Source organism: Epinephelus fuscoguttatus, linkage group LG20 (genome assembly GCF_011397635.1).
Source record: "Epinephelus fuscoguttatus linkage group LG20, E.fuscoguttatus.final_Chr_v1".
Classification (NCBI taxonomy): domain Eukaryota; kingdom Metazoa; phylum Chordata; class Actinopteri; order Perciformes; family Serranidae; genus Epinephelus; species Epinephelus fuscoguttatus.
Window position 1 is genome coordinate 16,701,962 of NC_064771.1, and position 26,724 is coordinate 16,728,685.

A 26,724-nucleotide genomic window follows, 5' to 3' on the forward strand; every position below is an offset into this window, starting at 1 on the left:
TGCAGGCAGCATTTCTACTGAAGACAACCTCTGACAGAAGAGTCATACAGAACCAGTAATAAGGGAGACTGTCATTCAAATTGGGAAGCCAGAATTCAAGTCCTTGTGACAGTAAGGAACTTTTGTCAGTGTCCTTTAACAAAAATAGAAACTGGAGAAGATTCATGCAAAATATTCTCAACAGTGTACCTGTCCTCCACCATTCTGGTGGAAAGACATGCATAAGTACAAAGGTCTTTGCTCTCATTTTGTGTGTGTGTGTGTGTGTGTGTGTGTGTGTGTGTGTGTGTGTGCACCATCCTTGCAAAGTTGGAGTCATCTTATACCAGTGTTATTTTACATGCTGCCTTTTATTTCAAACTCATCTAATCCCAAAGCAGCTACCAGTGAAAAATGGCAGGTAATGACAGCAACTGGTTATCACTCATCAGTATTCATACACGTTCTAATTCACATTTAAAAAAGTAAAATAAATAGTCAAACATTAGAAGTGATTGAACATGTAAAACAATTCCTGCTACAAAAATGGATTTTAAAACTATACATGAAAAAACTCCAACGTGGCAAACCGTACGCAACCCTCCACAAATTATGGCTATTTCCCTACAAATATTTGATTCATAAAAAATAAATACAGATCAATAAAATCGTATAAAGTAACAGTGAAAGCTGGGTATGTGTGTGTAAAAACAGATCTAAGGCCCTCAGAGGCCCTGCACCTCCCACAGCAGGATCTCATTATAAGCTACAGTAAAAAGAAGAGTCCCTGAGGGAGAGAAATGGCACGTCTGCAGTGAGTCGCTGTGCTGCAGGAAGTCCTGGAACTTGCCGCTCGTTGACTCAATCAATTTCATCACTCGCTCTGATAAGAGATTAGACATAGAGGGAGAAGTTAATTATACTCTAAAGTACCACTACTGGAATCTAATATCTTTATTGGAGCCATATATGGATGCATGATGAAAAATAAGCTCTGAGTTTACCTTTCGATCCCACAGCTATGAGCTGGTTCTTACAGGAGAGGCTGAAGCATGTGGCCCAGTCAGGCAGGGCAATCTTTTTTATTATCTGTAGATAGGAAAAAAACATATTGTATGAGATTACACACATATTTGTGAATCCTGTCAGCAACATCTGCCTTGCACGGGTTATGCTTGGGTGGTATTAAGTTATTAAGGTACATCAGGTTAATTAGAAATCTTCACAATTTGATTTTCAATCTGTCAAAAACACAGACGCTCCTCTTTCTATTAAACTGATGTGGAGATACTGTATTGAGGCGATGTGTTGTAGTGCACTCGCCACCAGAGGTCAGTCTGTACTGTGGAACAAGCAGCTGAGCTTGGGAAGAAGATGTGGGGATAATGTTGCAGAGCTACTAAACAGCAGGCCAGCAATGGCAGAGAGTAAAAGTGGGGGAAAATGATATCTTCACATATAACTCTGTGAATTGAGGTGTCCCGCTTGTATGGCTGTCAGTAGCTTCTATCATCAGCACCACAGCTTTTTTTTTTGACACTGTGAAATGTCAGGGAAGTATGTACGTCTCAAAAAATACAAAGCACCAAAGTCTAGTACTGGGAAAATCACAACACAGTGTTAGAGGAGTGAAGCAGGGGGAGCTACAGTACCTGCTTTTTGGCCAGGCTGTAGAAGGACAGCTCTTTCTCTACTCCGTAGCCAGTGTAGACCACCAGGCCGGGGTCTGTGGGGCAAAAGGCAGCCAAGCTGGGAGGTGGGCTGTCATCCTATAACACATGCATGACAGACAAACATGAACTGAGCTTAGTAGAGATTTCCAAAAAGGGCTAAAAATAATAAGTATGCAGAGACTGAGTATCCATGAGCCTTAAAAAGAGATATGCAGCAGCACTCAACATTTAGAGTGTCATCTCTATCCATTACCATGAACTACTACTTAAAATACAGACGGTACCCCAAAATAGGCCGGAGCAGGAAATGTCAGCCAGTCAAGCAGATCACATTTGTCCTTCAGCCAATCGGCAGCCCACACACTGACGCGTCTGTCGGCACTGGCCGCCAACCACATCTCGTTTCCTTCCAGTCCGAAATTCTTACACTGAGGATTAGAAGATGAAACTGCTTCAGATACGTGCTGATGAAAAAAAAAAATGTCAGAAAATGTCACAACCAAAGTAGGAATTTCAGAGAGCACTCATTTCTATAACCTGGCACACTGTAGATGGAGAGAGCAGATGAGGGAACATGGATAAGAGGAAGGCAGATAACCTGTCGAGAGCACTTGTATTTCATTTCCTATAATATGTGTTTCATTTTAGGATAAATTCATGAAATGTATCCAATGCCTCTGAAATAGACAGACTAACTACTGTTTTATTATTCTGCCGAATATTCACTAAATTATCAATAAACATTTGAAATAAATTCCATGTGGTTTTTTAAGGCTGTACGCAGTCTCTAAATGAACTAATGGCACTTGAAACAAAAATCTACATTTTCTAGACTAATGACTGATGACATTTACAGATAATTAAATGTCAGAGTTTCTATTTTCTATTACTGATTAATCCTGATTATACAGTATAAAAATAGTTCATTTACGAGTTTAAAGTTGCAATTTTGGGAAAGTCTTTCTATGTAACAAAGCTTCAGGCAAACAGAAATGATTCGTGTTGTTTGCGCCTGCAGAAATATCAGTTTCAAGTAAATTCAAGAGGGAAATTTAAACTTCATGGAGAATCAAGCTCCAGGGAGAAATAACACAGAGTAAAAGGTGTTTGATTAATAAGTATGTGATGTTGCAGAAATGCCTCAGCAGTGCACTGTCAGAATCATTACTGTCACTGTAATCACTGTAAATGAAGCTCATCGGGGGCTACTTTAACCTCTCTCACTGTTTCTAATGTGCTGTAATGTTAAGTTCTGTTGGTAACTTTTATATTTCATAACACAGCACTAAGATGCATAATCTGTGAAAAAAAAAACAATCATACTCCTCTACCTACGCTATTGCCTTGTAGCGCTTCTAATGGCCTCCCTGGAGTCAGGGAGTCTCAAACACAGCTGTCAAATCACGTCAATCACTGCTCGTGATCTGCTTTCAAACTGTCAAACCAGGCAGTGCTGATCAAATATGACCCATGATTTTGTTGTGCAATGCCTATTTCTCACCTCAGATGTTTTCAGAAACATATTTTAGTGTACTGTTTAGCTGTCTCATGTGCTTCTGTCAGAATATAGTGACAGTTTCATCAAATACGACACATTTATTTTGAAGCTCTGTTAAACCCTCACTCCTTGGTCTGACTCAGTGAGCTGACCTGTTCATTCACACACTGGATGGTGGTAATCTGTGCTCCTTTGTGGTCCTTGATGACACGCACAGTCGCTCCATTCACCGGGCTGCTGACGGCTACCAGACCATTCTTCCCTGCTGAAAGGATCACATGACCTGTAGGGGGCCAAAAAGAGTCACACGGGCAAACTAGATGAAACAAAGCAACTTTGATATAACATTAAAGTAACTGCAAGCACATGAGCTTCATCATAGGTCTTTGAATTCGAAGGGAAGTTCACCCCCTGACTGCTCAAATCTGCACTGACCTGTCCTTTGATCATTTATACATTGTCCTTTTAGTGTTTGACCGCTATAACAGTAACACACATTTATAGCTCTTCTCTGAAGGATGTTAAAAGGCATGACACAAACACTAAAAGATACAGACTGAGACAGGGAAAACTGGGGCAAAGCAAGGGGGCACAAAAACACAGTTACATTTTTTTCATTAAACAATGCAATTAGTGCACTTATTGTAAATTCAATAGAAATTCAATGAACAGAAAGAACATTGGACTGTTTGCCACGTTCATTTGACCAATTCAATAGAAAATGGCAGTTGTTGTTAGTTGTTACGGTGACAACACAGGTCAGTGAGGCTGTAAAGTGTTGGTTTATTTATACGAAAGTTAGCCTGCTACAATGGCTGCAATGGCAACAGTACACATAACAATGCCACTCTGACCATAACGCTTTGTTGATTTGAACGTGAATGTCCATTTTACTCTCACTCTATTTCTGTGGTAACTTCAGAAGATGGAGGTTTTTGACACTGCTATCCCCTCTCACCGTTAGCAGAGTACTGGATGGCAGTGACAGCCACTTGATGGGGATGCAGCTTCATCTCCATCTCTGAGGAAGAAAGCCGGAAAATCCTCAAGGTCCCGTCGCTGTATCCTGCAGCCACACATGCGCTCTCAATACTGGAAGAGGTGCTCCAGCACACACAGCCACAGGCCTGACCCACAGAGAAAAACCGGAGGGCGTATGACGTTGCAATCAAATCAGAAGTTGTACAAGTTACTCTATTTGTGTAAATTGTAAAATCCCCCAATTTTTGCTGACTTTCCTGACAAATAAACAGAAGTCTAAGATGTTCGGCCGAGGTGTCAGTTAGAGAAAGGATCACAAGTCCTTTAGTTTATACTTGACCTGACCCACCTATTCATTAAGAGGTGTATTCACTCACCTGGTTGAGCACCTGGAACTGCACCACCAGTTCGTTGCTGGGGGCTGACCACACCCTCACGCTGCCGTCCTCGCTGCAGGTGGCAAAATATCTCTCATCAGAGCTGAACACCACATCATTGACCTGGACAGCACATAGCAGTACACAGAGAATGAACATCCTGAGAAGTCACATCATGGAAATTTCATCCTTCTTGTCTGGCCATTTTTGTGAGGTTGCTACTCTCTCCTGCTGCACTTAAAATCATACTTCTTTTCTTTTGTTTTTGTAAATATCACCCCTTGCCCAAATCAGTGAGCAATGCTTTTTTAATTAGACATCATCAGAAATAATCATCATAATTATTAATGTTGACTCACCAAAAAAGCTGACAGGTAAATGAATAAAACACAAAAAGGAAACCGTTTACGGTCGACAGCCTATTTCATCAGTATCATTACAAGTAATGATAGGCTAGTAATGATACAGCAAAATTGCTGTTTGCATAAATTAAAATAATTAAGTATAATTAAGAATCTAAACTAAAGTGAGGCTATAATGACATTTTGTAAAAAATAATTAGCAAGTCTACATTCCTCCAGCAGGGCTGTCCACAATCTGGGTAGTCCTAACAGCAAAAACCAATTCTTTGATCTGAAATGGCCTTTAAGTTTGATAAAGAAGCCAATTAAGTAGTAAAACCAGTGTTTTCCTCGTATCAAAGCAACTCTGTGTTTTCAATCCTTTCAAGAGCTGAGGAGTTATTTTAGTTTTCCTGACGTACACCGACTGAAAGCTTGAAGTAAAAAACAATTGCAATTAATATGTGTTAATTGTGCTGGTGGCCTTGCCATCAGTTCATTGAAATGTCATCAATAACTCTTAATTGCTTCCCTGCTGCCTCCTTACTTTGATTTTATCATCTTTATATATCCTGGTTCAAACACTCTGTAATATGAAATACTCCTCTTCCCCAGGGATCACCTTTGATGTGTGATTGACAGGTCATTAATACAGATTCTCACAGCAGACATTTGGACTCTCAGATTAGTGGGACAAGCAGATGTTAAGTAATTACATTCATGATGTCTCAGTAATAAGTTTCAGCAGGGGTTTCCACAGTGTGTTATAGTGGAGATGACAGTTATAAGCTGTATGCTCCAGCTCATGATGTGCATATGGTTATTTTTCATATCCAGAGGCTCACACTGGTACCTTGGTTTTGTGCCCGCTGACCAGCCGGATGCTGCTGTTGTCGGACCAGTTGATGTACCAGAGGGTTCCTGCTGTGGTGCCCACAATGCCCATGTCCATTGTGTTATCAAATGCTGCACTGACAGTCGTCCCATCCAGCATTATCTCCTGCTCCAACGCCACCATGGTTGCTCTGAAGGAAACACCAAAAACAATGAGGTCATTAACTTAAATCTAGACATGACTGCTTGAGGATGAATTGTGACCACATTCTTACTTATTATCTGTTTCACACAATACATTGTAACAAACAATTCTTCTAATTTGTCTGCTTTATATGCATGAAGGAGAGCTTACTGCCAAAAAAAGTCTACAAGTCAGGTCTAGCAAAAGTGAAAAAGCGCCATCAAACGACATTAAACCATTACCACACATTTGTATACAGTATCCATATGGGCGTGTAGTAGAGAGGTGCTACATTCCCATATAGAATCATCAGCCACATCAATAAATGGCTGCTGTGGCAGACACTACATCTCCCAGAATGCCCCACCACTCACACAGGTGTAGGTGTGTAAGGCATTTAATTGAAGCAGGAATGAGGAGTGAGACCTATGGCAGAAGAAAGGAAGTAAAGGAACAGAGAGCACACTGCTAGAAGGAGATGGGCAAACTGACTTAGAAAAGCCCAACTACATTCAGGAAAGCACCTCAGCCAGTATCATTCAAGTGGAAAAAGATAGACTTTATGTTATCTAATATTCTTAATTTAAATTAGTTTTTATGTTTTACCCATTTCTAGCTCTTTACTTTTAATGAGACTCATGGGGGGTGTACAACTACACTTTTTAACAAGTCTCTTGATGTAAAAAAATACCCACAATCACACAGGAAAAAAAATTAGACTTAGTTCTTGCCCTTTTGCAGAATCTTATAGAAACTAAAATGAAACAACACAGGCATGCCACCATGGTTCTCTGAGTAAACTTATGTATGTATTCATCATAAGATAATGGAATAAAAGGAACTGCTGCCTTCATAAGATGCAAAGTTAGTAGAGAATGAGCTACAGACCTGTCTTCCCCATTGCAGACATTTTCCTGAGGCTTCACGCCCTGTACGGCTTCTACCTCCCACAGTCGCAACCAGCGGGTGTTGCTGCCAGTCAACAGACGGTTCCCTCGACACAGCAGAACTCCTACACCAAGACACCATCAATTCTGTTACAGGTTGTAGAAACCCAGGACTGGAATACATTTAAACCACATGACTCAAAATGACAGCAATGTTTTAGGCAACTTTGTGAAATAAAAAATAGCAGACGATAATGGTGTTGTGTGTTTTTTCCCATCAAAATTATTAAGAGTATTCAGCTTAAAAAAATATTGTTGTCCAAATTAGATGGTTAGAATACATTCCATTTGTACCTATCTCTCCCTCATCAGCTTCCCAGGTCATGAAGCATCGCTGTGTGTTTACGTCCCAGACGCAAACGTGTCCTCGATTGGTGGCGGTGAACAGAAACGAGTCCATGTGGTAGCACAGAGCCGTCAGCTCCACATCACCCACCTCTGCTGGTGCTCTCACCCTCTGGACCTACAAGTGTCAATGAGTGGTTAATCTTTACTGTATGTACAAAGCAAATACATCCGAAACATCTGTGTTTTTTGGTGGTCACTTACCTTGAGGTCTACATCGGAGCCATGCGTGTGGAGGAGACAGAAGTAAACCCCTTGGCTGCCCACACAGGCCAGCTGGCTGGCTGCGGAGGGGCTGAAGGCCATGTCGTGGATCGGCCCTGACACACTCACACTGGACAGCAGCTGGAAGGTCTTAGTGCTCCACAGAGCCACCTCTGGAGCTGAGAAGTCTCCTACAGTGGTATGGCAAGAATCAGAGTCATTTGATTGGCCGCAGTGGAGACATTTTCTGTATTTTAATCAACCATGTCAAGTGGTGCAGCACATCAAGTTGAAACACTCACGACAAATGGATGCAATCCAATTCACATTTTACTGACCAGCAGAGAGAAAGAAGCGATCATCCCTGGAGAAAGCAAGACTCTGCACCGCCCCTCTGTGGTAGGAGATGGTATTACAGCAAGTTCCATTCTGGACATCCCAAATGCAGATGAGGCTTCTGCTACCATTACTGCCAACAGCTGCTGATGCCACTGTCTGGACAGGAAGTGACAAAGACACAGAGCACCTTCATGTTAAGCTATGGGCTTTCCTCATTTGTCTGTTTTGTGCCTCCTTGTCTCCTCCATTCTCCATCCTCCTGCCTGTGACCTAAATATTGATCTCAGCACGCCAACTTGAGGGATGTGTGTGTCCTTTGCGGAAGTCTTTTCAGCACCCGTTAAGTCAGCTGTGCCACACATCATATTTAATGGATGCCACTTTAAATTGATGACTCCGAAGCACGGATGTCACATTTTGTTAAATGCCAGTTAACTCATCTCCTCTCTCCTTGTGCTTCTCCCTTGCCTCCTCCGCTTGCATCTTGAGTGAGAGGAACTAAGACGCGATTAAAAGAATCAAGGATGTACAAACGTAGACATGAGAAAAGCCTTCTGACACCATATGACACGGAGCTAACAGGATGCATGTTGAACATCAGAAAATAGCCTGCTTCATAATCCTGGATTTCTTAGGCCTCAAGACTGTTGGATCTGAATTTTTCTGAAAGATGATTCGCAGACATCTGATCTAATAGTTTTTGATTAGACTAAAAAAATTACTTCAACCCTCTTTGTTAGGCAAGGACATTCATTTAAATGGAACCAGCTGCTTTAATACTTTTATGAAGCAGCCTTGTGATTTTCCTCTGGCCGTTTACAATCCTCTGTGTTGACTGCCACTTATTCAACGCATTAAAAGTGTTTTCAGAGCCTCACTTGGAGCCAGCTTCTGTTTGAAGGTAAGACTGAGTGCTGACTCCCCACTTAGACAAGTGCTGAACACAAAGAGCTCACACAACACTGACCAACCAAGCAGTACAATGAAGTGTGAAAGCCAGTTCAAGTCCTGACAAGACATCCCTGTCTCTGGTCTCCTGGTGAGAACAGACTCAAGGATGTTAGTTTCCCTCTGTGTCTCTTGCCTGATGTGAACCCATTAGTGATCCCCTGCAGTGACCAACCAACTCGCTGATATACCAAATTTTGTTCCCTGCTGAGCTGAACAGCTGAGGCTGGTTGAGTAAATTTTGCTGCTTTCCTCGTGGCACCAAGTATCCACAGTAGATATTATATACTGTATGTTTTCTTGAGAGTGGCGCATGTTGAGACAAGACCACCGAGTATCCCTATATTGCTTAAACAGTTATGTATGGAATGAGTAAATTTTCACAAATGTCAGAAGCATTTCACAAAATTCTCATACCTGTGCAAAGATGTTGACAGCCGTATATGTGTCTGAATATGATCTTCTTTTCCATCAGTTTCTTTCTCAGAGGAATAGACTTTGGCTAGGTTTACAGACACTAACTTTCGGAGTGCGTTTAGCACAACAGCTGTTGTCAGAGTAACAAAAATGTCAAACTTGAGACTAGACTTTTAGAAGTAAACCAAACAGCACAAAAAAGAAGAATGTGTCCCAGAAAAATCTTGAGCAGTACTTTGTCCACCCCCCCCAACACACTGCTGGCTGATGCAAATCCTCTCTCAACAGTTTAATACTCTACTACCTTTAGCAACATGACCAGCTGTACCGACACTATTTAAAAAGACACCAGGAGGAGTACCCAAGAGACCTGAGTGGACAGTAACATGAGCTCTGTCATTATTGCTATCGATACACCACAAAATCACTGTTATAAACTGCGAAGTCCAGAACTATGAAAAGTACCTGTGCATCATTTGTGACTGCCAGACAGGAGATCTCCTCGGTGTGACCCTGCAAGTGCCTCTGACTTCCTGTATGAAGGTACTCCACCACCACCACACAGCCACACGAGTATGCAAACAAACCTGCAACAGAAACCAATTGTTGGATAGGCTGAAAAAGTCAAGTTATGACTTTTAAATTTGAGAATTTTTCTGTATACATACTACACACTAAGCACTTGGATTTGACAGACAATAATTATACTTTAAGTTTTCCCAAATAATATTTCCACACAGTTTTTATTTTGCTTTCTGTGTACTATAATAACCTTGGTCAGGGCTCCACACCATGTTTCCACGCCCATTGCCATTGTAGCCAATCATTGCCTTCAGCTTCATGCCCTCTTTGCCTGGTTGGGGAGCCACAGCACCCTGCGTCGGAGACAACATTAAAACTGGACAGAAAACAAACTAATACACCCGGTGACTGCAGTTAGTCATTGTAGTCATTATACAAAGAGTTCTTTACCTGATCAAGAGTGGAGGTCTTGAAACGTGGTATAAAGTGTCTGTAACAATCAGGACGTACTGGCATCCTCCCTTTTAATTCACCTAAATGACAAAAAGAGCAGACAGAAGCAGTTAATAGAAGCAGAAGCAGAAACTCAGTAAACTGTTAATGCAGGACAATGCAGTGGGGCAGTTTCCAGCACCTATGTGATTTGTATTCAGGGAAGATGTGTTGAGCAACTCTGTGACTTTGAGGAAAGAGGAAGCAGGTATGGAGTTAGGGGAAAGACCTGAACCAGGGGCTGGGACGGCAGCGGTTGTGATGGTTGGGGTGCCATCACAAATCGACAAGGAGCCCAAACCTGCCAAGGGGAAACACAAGGGAAAATATGACTGAGGGTGACAATAAAGTCAATCATCAAATCTCTCCATCCATTGAACACCTCTGTTATGGCCATTGTGCATGAATCTTCGTGTCACTAAGCAGCTACTAAAAAACTTGACATTCATTGCTGAGAGCCGGGATATTTCTTGGTAAACCACTGATGCCAATCACTTTTAAAATATCATTGTGGTTCTCCTTTAAATAGAAACTATATATCCCTGTATGCGCAAATGAAATAAACAAGGCCACAATTTAAAGGCTATTACTTATATTTTAGTAAAAGTGCACTCCTGAATAGTCTTAAAATATCAATAAAAAATCCTGTGGAGAAAGCTTTGCCTCCTTCAGTTCAATAATAATCTAACTGAATGGTAAGTTGGCTTCCAGCAGGAGGGTGGCAATTTACACTGAACGGTGAAGGAGCATGAATGCGAATTAGAAATGCATTTCTCTTTCCTGCACTGCTCAAAACTACAACTGTGTCAATACCTTGCAATTATCTGAAGTCTACAAATTCATGAATGGACTAGTCAATTACGCATCACAGTAAATCCAGAGGGAGAGGCGTTTTCCAAATCTGGAACGCTTCAAAAATGTCAGTCACGACAGAACAGTCAGAGCAGTTTCGCTAATGCACGCTGACATTTGAAAAAAGAGCTGTTGATGACATATTAAGGAATTGGTGGAAAAGTTTCCAACAGTAATAACACCTGACTCACTGCTAATTCAAGATTCTAAGTTTTCTACTGAATAGATGTAAATCTACTCAATGTAGCTGAATTTTTAGCCACTGAAACTATATGGACATCAGCTACGCGTGTGCATTTTGACAGCTATTCATACAGTTAAATGTAGATAGAATGTACTGGTGGGTAATTTTAGAAACAAAGAAAGAGAACTCACCCCCTTGGTCGACTTGGTCAAGGGTGCTGATGTTAAGTTGTGGTGGCGGTGACGAGGGGAGGGGCGCTGTCTGTCGGGGCATCCCATTGGACAACTGAACTCCACTCGCTTCAGCTTCTGGTTGAACTGTTGCATGAAAACACAACAGTACCAATTTATTTGTAATAGGTGGGACCATGTGAATCAGGTTGATCTTTTATTATTGTAAAATAAATATTCTAAATTAAGTTACCTGATTTAGGAGCTGAGATGTAGCTTACTCTGAGAGGTGAACTGTGTGTGAGGAGAGAGTGTGTGACATTTTACTAATAAATCTTATAGAATCAAACACACACATTAACACCAAGATTCAAACATGTAACAAAGATTATTACCGGCTATCAGTCAAAGAGTCGACAGGATGTGCCAGGAAGTCCCAAATGAATATGGCATCCCCCACTGAGACTACGCCCAGTTGGTCAGGGGTGAAGCTCACCTGGCGGATCGGCTGACTGTGGCCTATGAACATCTGGTACAGAGAAACACGTTTCAGACTCTGCTGACACAATATGAGCCACTGATAGTCCTGAAGCTAAAATCAATGAAGACAACATGCTTTAGTGATGAATAAACTGTTTACCACACAAGTGCACCGCAAGATGTACATGTTCAACAGTATATGGTGAGGTGAATGATTAATTAGACGATCTACAGAACATGAATTGACAACAATTCTGATTATCGAGTGAACGTTGTAGTGTTTCCAAGGAAAAATTACAAAAATCTTTTTGTTTCAGCTTCTCAGATGTTAACATTTGCTGTTTTTCTGTGTTAACTGAAGTTAACTCAAGACCTGAATAACTGAATTGGATTTTGAACTTTAAAGCAGACTATTATTGATACTGGAATTTCTAAGTTTACAATATTTACAATATACAATGTAGATACAATATTTTGAAACATATTGATATTAAATACCTTTTTTTGACGGGGAAAAACTGACATTAAAGGCATAGTTAAAAGTTACATTCTGTTATTTCTTTAATTGCCTTTATGAAACAAGGCTATAACATGACAACGACAGCATCACCTTTATTGGTCAGCAGCAGTGAACCAAAGAATGATTAAAGCAAGTATTAAGAGAGAGTGTAAATGACTTAAAATTGGTAAGGTAAAAGGTAAATTAAGGTTTGTAAAAAGGGTTGAAGCTAAGATAAAAATTACTTCCTGTCCCCTTTTTTCTTTGATCCAACAGGGCTTTTATTTTGACGCCCTCTCCTAGCCGAAACAGGATATTAAAGCAGAAAAGTTTGAGAGCAAAGGAGGGAAGACAAGCAACTTTGCTCTGCAATATCAAGCTCTTGCTTCTTATATAGCTAAGCACCTGGCTGGAATGGGAACAAGGTACAGTGTCATTTAATGTTTTATGATCTCTGTGTGGTGATGTGCGTTTTAATTGATTCGACAGTAAACAAGTGTTTAAACTGAAATGTATTGCTGACGCAGCAGTCATGCTTACAATAGCTGCGGGCTTAATTGAATAATGGTAACCTCACTGTGATACTGACCTTCCTTTGTGTTTAAAGGTTGATAATGTAGATATGTATTTGCTGTGGTATTTATGGATTATGTACACATATATAAGCAAGAGCTAATTTTATCTATTTGTGTGCTTTGTAGCTCTTACAGTGTTTTCAGAAGAAACTGTGTTTTTTGGAGGAAATGTGTTGTGTAGAAAAAGGTGATTCAGAAGGAAAAGGTTAATGACCGTGTTCACTAGATGCTTATTTGTCTCACTTGTAAAGTAAATAAAGCAGCGGCAGAGACTTTATCAAATATTCATCCGAAGAGAAAAGATTATATTCCAGTCGACAGTACTCATTCTAAAAGGTATCAACTGTTGACTACCTGTGAGTTGATGTCGAGCTGCATGTTATAATCCCACACTTTCACAGCATTGTGTCCTGCCGTCAGCATAAATCGACTGTCTTCACTCACAGCCAGGGACGAGCACTGGTGTTTGTCGACCTTAGACACCTGTCAGGAGGACAGAAATCCAGTCAGAAACACACACTCCACCATATGGGTGAATAAGAATAGTAATAAGATGACTGTGTGAAGACAAACTGTACATATTGCATCAAAACTCAAATTACAGACACATTTGCTACATTTGTAATGACACCTCTTTACTTTTCTTTCTACATCTCAAGTAAATGCTCAATCTTAGACCCCCTTAGCAAGCCATTTGTTGATCTTGAGGACCTAACATGGTCGGGCTAATGTGTTAAAGATCAGTATTGGTACCTCTCTGAGCAGACGGCCCGTCTTGGTGCTAACCCAGAGGATCTTGTTAGCAGATGTGGCGACCAACAGGTGTTCCGTGGAGGCTGGAGAGAAGCAGATCCTCAGTGCAGAATCAAGACGGGTGCTTTGTACGTCCAAAATACTCACATCTACATGAAGCAGCTAGACAGAGATGGAGTGGGTCAGTGTGGACATGCAAGAACATACAATAAGACATAAGCTCAGGTGTTATGATGAAAATATTATCTTCCTGGAATGTGAATATTATGCACATATAGATAAACCTTGGGTACATCTTCTGTATGGTTCTGGGGAAGGGGTGATGCTGCCTCACTACTACTTCATAACAGTTTTCTTAAATCTGATTTTAATTCACGTTAGCAATATGACAAATTATACTGAAAGGTGACAGTGTGTAAGATACCTCATCCAGAGACTGTGAGTCAGCGACAGTGACAATGTACTCTGAGGGACCGATAAAAGCCAGGCAGCGGCTGTCACTGCTCACTTTGAGAGCATCTGGAGCGTGCTCGGTGCCACGGGCCACCACATTACCTAGCCAGTCAAGGACAGAGCAAATCAAATAACGTAGATGTTGAATGTGGCTGCCTGATATGCTTAAAATGATAAGCTATTGAGTAATTCACTATCTCAACTTTTGAAGTTCTTATTTCTGATAAGTGTAACATAGGATGGACTGAGATTAACTCAAGGTGTGTTTGTGCAGTGGTTTGTGCCAGAGTATACATACACACAACTCTGATCATGTTGTGGTCTTCCTCGGAGGCATTGTACAGTGCCAGAGAGCCTTGAGAGTCAGCACTGTACATGAACTCCCCGTCCGGAGAAAAAGCAAGACCCACCACTTCACTTCTGTGCTGCCTATAATACACATATGTATATGTAAATACAAACAAACACAAAAATAAACAAGAGCACAAAAGCAGTCAGTATTCTCTTGGTGGACACACACAAAAGGCATGTTAAAATGCACTTAAACAAACACACACAAGACACACAAGGTTTAGTGCATCAAACCAGATGAGAATTTTTTTATCTGAACGTGCAGTCAAAACTGCATGTTTTAGCTATATCAAATTACAACTGTGAATGTGTGTCCTTACCATCAATGCCAAAGTAGTAGTACAGTACTACTATTTCTTCCAGTCATTTGATGATTTATTGTAGAACTTTGAATAGGTGAATAGGTGTCGCAACATGTCAATGATTTCAGAGTGGATAGGCCTGCGTGCATATACAAAATATCACCATAATCCAAGACTGACATTATAGTTAACTGAACAATTGTCACTCCGTTTTCTAAAGTGAAGCATGACAGAATGCTGTACAGTGCACCTAGTATAATACCTTCTTTGTGAGCTTGAGCACTTGTTTTAAATGAAAGCTTGTCATCTAGCCAGACACCCAGATATTTGTATTCTGTAATGTGTTCAATTTGGGCCCCATTTAGGAATGGATGTGGTAGGCATCACAATCACACTTCCTTGACATTATAAATAGCATAAATTTAGTCTTAGACCCATGTAAAACTAAAAATCTGAGATTTTTCAAGGATTTCTGCACACAGCACAAATAACTATCATCTGCATAAAAATGTGCTTTGACTTTTTCTACTTAGGCACAGATATCATGTATGTACGGAACAACAGTGGGCCTATTATTGAACCTTGTGGCACACCATTTTTAATCTTAAAAAAAACCCACTAAAAATGCATCATCAAACCCATTAAAGGCCAATTTATCCAGAAGTAGCCTGTGATTAACAGTGTCAAAAGCCTTTGATAAATCTAGAAACAAAGCTGCACAGTATTTTCTATGATCAAGAGCAGAAACTACATAATTTACAACCACATTCGCTGCTGTAATGGTGCTGTGGCGAGCTCTAAACCCAGACTGACAGGGACATAAAATAGTATTTGCAGGCAAGAAAGTATAGAGCTGTTCGTTTACAAAAGATTCCAACACTTTTGCTAGACATGTGAGTTTGAAGACAGGCCTATAGCTATTCAGATCATCTGTCTCTCCTCCTTAATGTAGAGGAGTTACTAAGACTTGAGTTTGAACCAGAGCAGAGTATTACATTAAAATGTGTCAAGGGCACAGCAATGATGGGTGCAGCAAGCTTCGATGTCAGCTCTTCCTGTCATTGTGAAGCAGAATTCACCAAGCACTGGATTGCTCACCCACTAACAGGGAACGTGAGCTGGGTTTAGACCGTCGTTAGACAGGTTAGTTTTACCCTATTGATGATATGTTGTTGCAATAGTTATCCAATAGTAATCATACTCACTATATTGTGCTTCTAACAGCTGGCCTGCAGCTGAGACTGGCCAAGCTGGCAAGAACTGTATCTAGCTGAACTTTCCAGTATTTTGACATTACTTGACACTTCATATAATAGCATATCATTATTGTGCCCACGCAAGTATACAAAATAAAGAACTGCAATCACTGCTGGAGCTCGAGCTTCCACCTTATTTTAGACGTACTTGTGTTCAGCCAGCAGTTTGGCACTGGAGATGTCAAAGACTCTGACGATGCCGGTGCTGAAGCCACAAGAGAAGACCTGCTCGCTGGGATGGAAGGTCACTGAGCAGGGGCTGTCCTCTGACACAAAATCATACAACTAAGAACAGGAGACAACAGACATTTAGTTAAAGATCAAATAAGCCAACTGTAAACCGACAGTGCCATTTTCTTTAGTTTAAAGTTACACTCATTAGAGGAGTGCCTTCACATCAGTAGAAAAAAAAAAGAAATACTTTTTTGTTATTCAAAGTCTCTTAAACAAGTCCAAATAGTTTGCTTTGTGGTTAAGTTTGTTGTTGTGGAGATGGGAGTGCAAAGTCAAATACATAACATTTTCAAAATTCTTCAAAATGGGGAGTTTGATGCTCAGTTTTGCCAACAAACACAGATGACTGAAGCAACCATCTCTTCTTTTTCTAAAGCACAAAACAGTCTGACAGAGAACAAAAACAGAGCCTTGAATGTCTTGGCATCAACAGAGAAAGGCCAACTGACAAAAAGCCACATACTTTTTTTTTCCCTTCATTTTTTTGTCTGGTGCAACACATTGAAAGATATGGTGAATATATATTAAATGACTTCAAAAAATACAGTATGATTATTATGAGGAGGTGAAGAAAAAGTTGCTGAAAACCAAAAACGTGTTGTTGAGTGACCTGATGCAGGGAATCCATGTTCCAAATGCGCACTGTGCCGTCAGAAGAGGCTGTTGTGAGATGCCGACGGATGCCATCCACACTGAAGCACAGCACAGTGTCTGTATGAGACCTCATCAGTGTGTTGTAACCACGGCTGCTCACATCGAGGAAGCCTAGGTTACCAGTAGAGGTGGCTGCAAGGACCTGAAGGCTGTCTGATGAGACTGACGCCAGACTCACAGGTCCCTCATGCTCTGGAAAAAAAAACCAACAAAAAAACACGTGTATGAGTTTCTCCAAACAGATTCTTTAGTCTGTGTGAGGATGTAAGAGTGCTCACACACATCTCATATTAATGGTTCAAACATGGTGGGAAACTCCTTACTTCCAATTTGCTGGAAGTTTATAGGCACTGTCAATCACAACAGATGAAACCCGACAAACAACCCCCCGCAAACTAGAAAATGACAATCTAAACATACATAAACTAAAGATTATATCGCTGCCTGTGGAGTGGGAACTGTCACCTACTGTTTGCTGGCTGCAGGTAAAATACTATGTTACATCCCACTGAGCTATGCCTACCAGCCTCCAAGAAGACGGCAGAAAAATCAAGGGGCCAGAGTCGCAGGAAGCCATCTTCAGAGCCCGTGGCACAAAAAGACGAGGACACACTGATGCTGTTGATGGCAATGCCTGGACCTGGGACACACACAAACACAACACAACAGCGATGTCTTTACAGGCTCTTCACAAAGTTTTTTTTCCATCCACCCAACCCCCACTTGAAACCAATAACACACCTGTGTTGAAAGTCCATTTCTCCCTGCGGTTTGCATGCTGCTGCTGTGCAGGCAACAGCCTCCTGACATTTCTAATAGTAACTCTGCTGTAGTCGATCTCAAAGATGTAGCCACTCCGACTGCTGGCAAATCTATGGGAGGACAGTCAGAGAGTTAAAATAGTCATCTTTTAATATAAATGCTCTAATCTAATTCTGATTAGAGTCAAACCTATATCAACTTCATGTAAACTTGGATGGTTTCCACCACTGGTTTGCTCACTCACAGTGTTCGATCATCAAGGTGCTGGTTGAAGTTTCCCTCCTCAAAGGCCACATCAGTGAAGTCAAGTGAGTGATATTCACCCAGGTTGACTGGACAGGATCGCAGCGTCCCATTTCTCACTCGCCACAGGCGAATATTGTCACGACCACATGACACCATCCTGAAACAAGCACACTTGCCGATTAAAGCATGTTCTCAAGAGTGGGCACATGTCTTTTCTACTCCTGTGGCTAGAACTTTTTACCTTTCCCACACTCTCACCACATCCTTCTACACCTTTCTGCACTTGAGACACCTGACACAGGAAGTGTGTGAGCGAATAGATCGAAATCAGAGTGTGAAAATGAATTATTTGCTGCAGACCTCTAACATGACATGAAACAGTATACATGGAATACAGGAGCACTCTTTGCATTGCTGTGCATGAAGATTACGAAGTAAAAACACCTGAGTGACAGCTGAAGATAAAGAAAGGACTGGACTGGGCTCCATTTAACTCTATATAACCAATCCCGATCAGTTAAAAAATGCCTTTATCAGGCCCACTATCAATCTTTGAGATCGGTTCAAGTCATCTCAACCAAACATGCAGACACAACACCATATACAACCAAAAATACAAACACAGAGAATAGAGGGTACCTTGTATCATCAAAGAAGGCAATTTTCATGGTGTGGATGTCAACATCTGTGTGTGCTTTGGCTAAGACGGTCACCTCTCCACCTTTAGTAACATTCAGAGTGTTCCACACCACCACCATCTATGAAAAAAACACAGACAGTTGTAAGTCACCACAGTCTCTCTCTACAGATTCAGCTCATGCAGCTCATAATTACCTTTATACACATTAGAAAACTAAGCCCTTTCATTTTCATGTGGGAAAATTTGCATTTGTGGCACTTACGGTTTTACTGTGGCTGTCTTTACCCACTCCACAGAGAACACCACCGCCGTATGAGAAGCTTCAAAAAGGGAAAGAGAACAAAAAAGAGTGAGCAGTGTTCAACATAACAATACACCTTGTTGTATGGGGTATAAAAGCTTATCTTAAGATAGTTGTGTGTGCACAAGTGTATGTATGCAGTGTATGTAGTTGGTTACCTAAGCGAGGACAATGAATGAGCATGAATCCTAAACATGGCCAGACAGTTTCCTTTGTGGTAGTTCCACACTCGAACTACACTGTGGTTGCCAGTTTGTGCGGAGGCCAGCAGCGTTGTGTTGCCATTAAAAGCCAGGGCAGATACCTAAAGAGAAAACACATGGACACATATTGGAAAAATGTAGTTTAGGCAATGCAGGGCGGTTTAACTTTTTTTGCACATAGGTATGAAAAAATTCAGACATTGTTTTAAATATCTTGAGGATATTCTTATTATCTTGGCACATAGCATGGGTGTGGGAAGTAGGGGTGGTGAGTGGGCTGAAGCACCTCTTAAATTCAGGTGTTATAAAAACCTTAAAAGTTTTCACTTAGTGTTAAAAATATAGTATTTCCCCTTTCTTACCAGGATACAGGCTTTATGTGTAGTACACAAGTAAGAGTAGACAATAATCAATTAATTCTGTGATATAGTTGGAGAACAGCGCTATTTGTAGTGGATTAACAAGGGTACTTATTGTAAAAATTTGAGTGCTCTAACACACACATTGAGTGTGTTGTAGATGCTGTGACATAACGTGTTACAACCTTCCCATGTCTCTCTGCACTGGCTCCTTGTAAAATCCAGAATTGAATTTAAAATCCTACAGTTAACTTATAAAGCTCTAAATGGTAAGGCTCTGTCATATCTTAGAGAGCTCATAGTGCCATATTATCCCACCAGAACACTGCGCTCTGAGAATGCAGGGTTACTCGTGGTCCCTAAAATCTCCAAAAGTAGATCAGGAGCCAGAGTCCCGTTGTTTATGTGTTGTTGCCACAATGAGCTAACACAAGCTAAAGGAGCTAATGGTCTTCGGAGGTCCCTTTACTATGGTTCGGGGGACTGCCAGCTTGGCGTTGGTAACACTTATTTATCTTATTTACACAACGGCATGTCATTTATGTCCCTACACGATGCGCGTCTAAAATCCTCCTCTGCTCTCTGTGTCTCGCACGGCGGAGTTCGGCTATGATGCGCGCGCGGATTTTAAATAGAAACTCGATTTTCATTAAAACAAATAAGCCTAAACTACAAATTTGAATTAATCGATAAAATCGATTTATCACCCAGCCCTGCATACAGATTACTGTTAATTTATTATGTCGATCTGTTCTGTACATCATCTATTGTACGTCTGTCCGTCCTGGAAAAGGGATCCCTCCCCAGTTGCTCTTCCTGAGGGTTCTACCGTTTTTTTCCCCCGTTAAAGGGTTTTTTGGGGGGAGTTTTTCCTTATCCGCTGCAAAGGTCCAAAGGACAGAGGGATGTTGTATGCTGTAAAGCCCTGTGAGGCAAATTGTGATTTGTGATATTGGGCTTTATAAATAAAATTGACTGATTCATTGACAACCAAGCGGCTCTTTTGCATACACACACAGCACAAAGCTGGATCACATTGATGTTACCACAGTAATTTCATTCACTGCACAGACCAATTTTTGCGTAGCACATGCACTGTACAGCCCAGTAATGAGCACAATCCCTCTTTACAGAATCTCACTGCAGGAGTTAAGTGAATCATCAAAGTACCTTGTTAGGACGCTGCCAGAATCAGCTGTGCTATCCGACAGATCGAGAATGATTCTCCATCAAAAATAGCACAGCACATCTCAGCTCATTTACCTTATCAGTGTGGCCAATAAAAAATCTCTGCTGGTTAGAGGATATCTTCATAGAGACGATAACTGCATGACACGGATAGACCACTGCGTCCCCCGATTTGGTCCACAGGGCCTACAGTGTTAGAAAGTACTGCTGTTAGGCCTCCATTTGTTTGACCTTTGATTTAATTCATATCTGACCTTGAAAATCTAAAAATAAGCATTAAAGATCAATAAAGCATACACATTTAGTAGTGGCTCCTCCAAAGCCGATGATTCGGTTGAGCCTGAGAATCGGGTCTGGAAGCAGCATCTGAAAAAGTCGAACACTTTTAATGAGCTCAAACACATAATGTCACAGCAGCTGGTTTCATTTCCCTCTCCCCATCTCTTACCTGCTGCCTGGTTTCTTTGGACGATGACAGATGGACAGGATGTGGATCTAGAGTGCAAACAATCTGGAAATATAACGAGATCAACAGTGTTTCCAGTGCTGCCACAAAACTGTACAAAAAGACATGCACTGTACTGAACATGGTGTTAAAAGAGAGAGGGATGTGGTAAATAAAAGGTTATCTTCAGCTTTTAAGTTTGGTTGAATGTACAGTCTCATCAATATAAAACTTTACCTCCTCTTCACTCTCCTCCCCATGTTTGCAGAAGCCGTCCTCAGGATAAACGTGCACATGAACTCCCCCCGCATCGGTATACTGCTGTGAACTGGAGCATGCTGACTCCTGCTGATACTGCTCATCATTTTGGAGAAGCCAGTCATCGTTCTGGTGAGTGGAAACTACGCCCAGCTCTGGTATGTTGGTCACCATAGGGGTTCGATTCCTCGGGAGCTGAGGAGACAGAAGGAGAAAACTGTGAAGACAGAACAAATAAATAGCAGCCTCAGAGAAAACTATATTTGCATTTCAAAGGCTTGAGCTCAACCATCTGCCATATTTTCACAAAGTTCAAGCTGACTGGGATTACAGAGACTTTATTTAAAGGGGCTCAAGTCTTACTGATTTCGGAGTGGTGATCTGCTGGATGAGGGACACACGGTCCTGTACTGGTTTGCTGAGGCTGACACAGCGAGACTCCTCTCTAATAGGGATTCTTTGGTTAGAAGCACAACCTGGGAGAGAAAAGAATATTAAAGTCAGACATCTGCCATGCATTCCTCTTAGAGAAAATGGGTTTTGCCAGAACACCTCTGATCCCATGTATTTGTCTATGTATTTATTTTAAACTCAAATGGCCCTCTCTCATTTAGATTAATAAATAATGAAAACAATTTCACAAATGAGAGCTGAACAAAAGATATCCTACAGGAAGAAATTATTTTCTGGTACAGAGCAAAGTAAAAAAAAGTATCTCAAATTTCTTGTAAAAACATGTGGGGAAAAAAAAATACATTTTGTATTTCTTTGACAGTTTGAAGGGGAAAAAAAATATATACAAGTCAGACCCAAAGAGTACAGCATGCAAAAGCAGTAAAAGCTTTAAATACTGTATAATGAGAATGATGAGGAGCATGACTTACCAGCCTCAGGCCTGGAATCGCCTTTTTGAATGGAGTCAAAGGGTAACTTTGTTCCCTCTGAGGGAAACCTGTTAGAGTAGGACAAGATGAGGACCTGCATCGCAGTACACTGTGACAAAAGCAGGTAACTGTAGCTTTTTAAATTAATAGCATAATAGCCTGCAGATCTTATTCTGTACAACTCAGGGGCGTACCACAAAGCATGTTCAACAGTCAGGCTTTTCTCGCCTTAGTTGGCTTGACAAAGCCTAGAACCTGAGTCAGAGATAACAGACGCCACAAATGTATCAACTCTCTATGTTAACACAGGTTTTCTGCCTAGAAGTCTGTGTACTGTCCCATAAAAGAGACCGTTGAACAGGTCATTTGACTCCTCTACCGCACAAAATGGATCGATCGAATGCCGCCTGCTTCTGCCTATGAAGAATATTAAGAAATTATTACAGTAAAAATCAACACTCTTCAAATTTTATTATTTATTATTCAAATAAAGTAATATTGATTAATAATATAGTGAACTATTAATGTAATGCTACCTGTGGTTTTACAGATGTCTTCTTTTAGAGCCACCTTGGGCAAATGACCAGAAAACACTCCAAACAAGCTCAAACATACCTCACTAAGCCATTAATTTCACTTCATGGTACAGCCCTCTGGTGTTTTAAGCAAATAACTCTGATAGTCATAGATCACTACTGATAGTCTCTCTGTTATATGAAAAGAAAAAATAAATCTCTGACTCTCTGGTAAAGGTGCACTGAAACAACCATCAATGGTGCTGTTACATTAAGTTCTCACTCGTCACCCAAATGAGGATACAAACAATAAAACACTACCAAACATTACGGCCCCAGAAATGATAAAAATTAGTTCAGGGTAGATTTAGCATTTGGCAGTTACCGAACCTTATATAATCATAAAGGTCATGCCAGGAACCACCCTTGGGCACAGGAAACGACATTTCTCTGGGCATGGGACCTGTTCCCTGAGAAGAAGCCAGACCCATCAACTTGGCTTCACTGAAAGAAATTCCTGTTCAAAGAGACAATTGCACGAGTTAGTAAGGGAGGTAAAGACATCATGCATGCACTTAGAGGACACTATGCAATTAATTCAGAAATCTGAGGATGCGGTCTTACACTAAATGATACATATGTGACGGAAATGTTTTTCCTACTAACAGGATTTGAAGTGCTCTCAAAATTTTGTTACTATTCAATGTAGCTCATATAGGTAGAGTTTTGATTTTTGCATTGAGTGCTTTGCATATGAAGTGGGTTTAATGAAATATATTTTTTCAGTGAAAAGTACTTTGGACAATCTCTCTATATCAACATGCCCTTTGAAGAAGAAAACAAGAAGAGTACATGGCATTTCTTTATTATCCTAATGTCACCTCAAACTCTGTGAAAACCAGGGGTGATATTCATATATAAAAACAAAATGTGCATATATAATATCTATCTCTAGATATCTAGATCTCACCTGGATCTAGCAGCAGATCGCTGGTAAACAAGTTTTTCACTGCCATGTTGGCACAAAGTTTAATGCTCTTTATTTGTCTGTAGCAGCAGTTGAGGTAGACAGAGAGTGTGTACTGCAGGTCCAACATCAAACAGGTCCAACGCACTGAAGTGGGGGCTGGACCCACCAAACCTGGAGCACATAAAGATTAAGTATTGCAGTAAGATATGTAAGACATTATATACAAAATGACAGCAACCTATCAAAACAAATGCATATGAACAATGGCTCATATCTTTATAAGTATGATTCCATTATGTGAACATATGTTTTACCATGTCTTGCGGATTTGGCTGTGCTTTCATAGACTGAATCCTTTGCAGCTCCACACAGGAAAGGGAACTGAAGCCAAGTAGCTGTGGACTTGAACTCTTTGAACTTATTGGAAAAAGAGATACGGACCACCTGGCCCTCCTACACATCACATCACAGAAAGAGAATCCATTTTAATCAATGAGATCTTCAAAACTAAGCAAGTAGCTAGTGTTTTAATTCGGACAGTTCTAAAATGCCAACATCTACAGTACATATATCTCCCACTGCCTGAGATGATCACACGATACAGTATGATATGCTGAATCTGACTCAAAAAAACTGGATTCAAATAAGAACAAAGAAACCCAAAAAGAGGAAGCTGAACATGTTTCACACAATTAGATGGTATTTAATGTGAGAACATGAAGAGTGCTTGTTCCCACTTCTAAATTTTAATTAGATTGAAAGGACAACACATTAATAAGGCATGTTTTACTCTCCTCTATGCCTCAAGTGCAAAATACAGATGGGTAGTTTCACCCACTGCCTGTGGTCTTGCAGAAAAATACAGACATTTTGGAATATTAGAAGGCAGGAATTTAATAAAATTTTAGCCATTAATCTAGAAAGTGGTCCAACGTGCATGCTTTCTGGGACACCACATAGCTCCATTACTGATCAATACAAAATGAAATTCGTATTCTGTGTAAGAAAGTGCATACTTCTAAACTGGGTAACAGATAAAGTCCCAACTAAAACACAGTGACATAAGGGGGAAAAAAGCACACTATGAAATGTCAATCATAAAGAAAGCAAAAAAGCATTTTATGAATGAGTCACCTGAACAATACACTTCATATCATCACTCATACACGTGCTCAGGATCACTGAATAAAATCAAGTCAGATACCTCCACAGAAACATCCAGGTGGACCACAAAGTATTTGTCAGGGCTGGGCCGGAAGAGAAGGTAGAAGTAGCGACCGGTCAGCCCCAGAGACTGGCTGCTGTGTTTGGGTATCAGGATGTAGCTGTTGGCAGGAATAGGACCCCTGATCCTGAACACTGAACACTTCAGTCTCTTGTCCTGTAGGATTTCAGGGAAGGTAGACATAAAATAAATCAACTTTGGTCTGAATACTTGTTGGTAAAACAGAGGCTCCACACAAAATCAATCATCTTGTGTGCTACAGGATTGTATTCAAAAGCTTTTAGTGTAATAATTGTAATAATTGTGTGGCACTTTAAAGGGCACTCAAAAGCACTTTATATGGTAACTACATGAATGAAAAGTAAAGGGGTGGGACTAACAGATGGGTTTTGGGGGCTTTTTTAAAAGAGAGGAGCGAAGAAGAATGTCTGAGGTGTTAGGGACGAGAGTTAGAGAGGGAGAGGTCAGCACTATAGAAGGCCCTGACCTGGACTGGGTGGCAGATGGGTGAGGACGCTGAGGCTGCAGGTGGGTGTACGTCTGCACAGGAGGTCACTGAGGTAGTAAGGGGCCAGGCTGTGTGGGGTTTTGTAGGTGATAAGGAGAATTTTGAACTGGATTCTTTGTTGAATGGGGAGCAAGTGGAAGTTTTGAAGTAGTCAGGTGATGTGGTCTCTGGGGCATGAATGGGTGAGCAGCAGCTGAGTTTTGGATGTACTGTATTTTGTTGAGGGTGTTGGTGGATTTGCTGTACAGCATGCTGCTGCAATAGTCAAGTCATGGAGGCTTTGCAACATGAAAACTGGTTATTGAAATCCTTTGTAAATGACAATACTTCGGACAAACTCACAACGTTTTACAGCCACCATTCAAGCCTACTGTTTGATATTCAATAGATGATTCGGGGGTCAAGTATAACGTTCAATATCACTACTACAGTGTGCAGCAAAGTTACCATGTATGTTGACACATCCCCCTCTTTTGCCGACCTCTTCCAGTCCTCAACTCGGACATGTCTGAATATGTTGACGTAAGGATGCTGCCAACCTGCTAAGTCAAAACAGGGTTCAGTGACAGTCAGTTATAACATAACGTTACAGCTTCCATGTTACGCAGTCATTGCTGCATAACTTGATGTATTCATACCTAGCGACTTTAATTAAAAACTTTGAAGTTAATTTTACCTTTGGAGGCCATTGATAGTGAATATCGCCAATGGGAAATCCACCTGTTGGTGTCTCAGTCTTGCTACAACTTGTCAAAACCAAAACTCGAGCAGCTAGTGTACATTTAGCTAGCAAACACACAGCTTAAAGTGACCGGAAATGTCCCTTGTCCATTTCCCACAAACTAAAACGATAAAACATTTAGTTTCACATCATTATGAGGTGCGAGGGCTCTTCCAGTTCTTCCACGTACCGCGTAAACAACGGTTTTGATTTGACACCAAACATTTGCAGCAGCGGTTATATCCTTCCCGCTCCAGCCTCCGCCGTTGCCAACGACACGCACGACGCTCATGACGTTGGCGCGTTGCTTTCCCTGGTGCTTCTGGGTAATGAAGTTCACAGAGCAAACAGTAATACAGAATAAAAACTGGCATTTTGGAGTACGACAGCCAAAACTCCATACATTATCACCCTGTATATGTTGATAAGAAGACACTACATATAACACTAGTGTGGATTAATTTAACAATTTGGAATTTACAACCTTTTTTGTTTAGTTGCAAGTTTCTGTTGAGTACAGTACTGCTCTTATTTACTCGCCTTTGTTTATTCCACCCACCAGTCATATCAAGTAATATAGGTGATCACTCCACAGTCTACTTTCTTACAATGAACTACCCATCCTGCAGTACAAATACTCAGCTTCCGTCATCAC

At 40.9% G+C, this 26,724-nt stretch overlaps 1 protein-coding gene across 2 annotated transcripts; it reads right to left on the reverse strand.

Annotated features, from left to right (window-relative positions):
- Positions 1-366: 366 nt before the first annotated feature.
- On the reverse strand, positions 367-26,311 carry wdr90 (WD repeat domain 90). Of its 2 annotated transcripts, none has more exons than XM_049564233.1 (43): positions 26,025-26,311; positions 25,796-25,887; positions 24,820-24,996; positions 23,930-24,068; positions 23,616-23,786; positions 23,036-23,162; positions 22,131-22,198; positions 21,610-21,722; positions 21,226-21,441; positions 20,992-21,054; positions 20,841-20,909; positions 20,619-20,729; positions 18,952-19,097; positions 18,755-18,812; positions 18,492-18,610; positions 17,851-18,009; positions 17,586-17,716; positions 17,368-17,484; positions 16,801-17,036; positions 16,105-16,241; positions 14,346-14,476; positions 14,019-14,149; positions 13,595-13,756; positions 13,196-13,324; positions 11,683-11,816; positions 11,541-11,581; positions 11,309-11,434; positions 10,224-10,382; positions 10,040-10,122; positions 9,840-9,942; positions 9,533-9,654; positions 7,702-7,858; positions 7,364-7,554; positions 7,109-7,277; positions 6,756-6,879; positions 5,703-5,874; positions 4,509-4,631; positions 4,109-4,277; positions 3,303-3,433; positions 1,937-2,080; positions 1,632-1,748; positions 984-1,068; positions 367-862 (listed from the first exon to the last, which is right to left on the reverse strand). In XM_049564233.1, the coding sequence occupies exons 1-43, from the start codon at positions 26,035-26,037 to the stop codon at positions 705-707; spliced, it is 5,523 nt and encodes a 1,840-aa protein (XP_049420190.1). In that variant the 5' UTR covers positions 26,038-26,311; the 3' UTR covers positions 367-704. The 2 variants fall into 2 exon arrangements, with proteins under 2 accessions (XP_049420190.1, XP_049420189.1); XM_049564232.1 differs by having other exon boundaries at positions 25,796-25,890.
- Between the last annotated feature and the right edge of the window lie 413 nt (positions 26,312-26,724).

Coding starts and splice junctions, on each gene's coding strand:
- wdr90 (XM_049564232.1), bottom strand. Junction 24,069..24,819: donor ACCTGGATGTTTCTGTGGAG/GTATCTGACTTG, acceptor TGTGATGTGTAG/GAGGGCCAGGTGGTCCGTAT. Junction 9,943..10,039: donor AGACCTCCACTCTTGATCAG/GTAAAGAACTCT, acceptor TCTCCGACGCAG/GGTGCTGTGGCTCCCCAACC.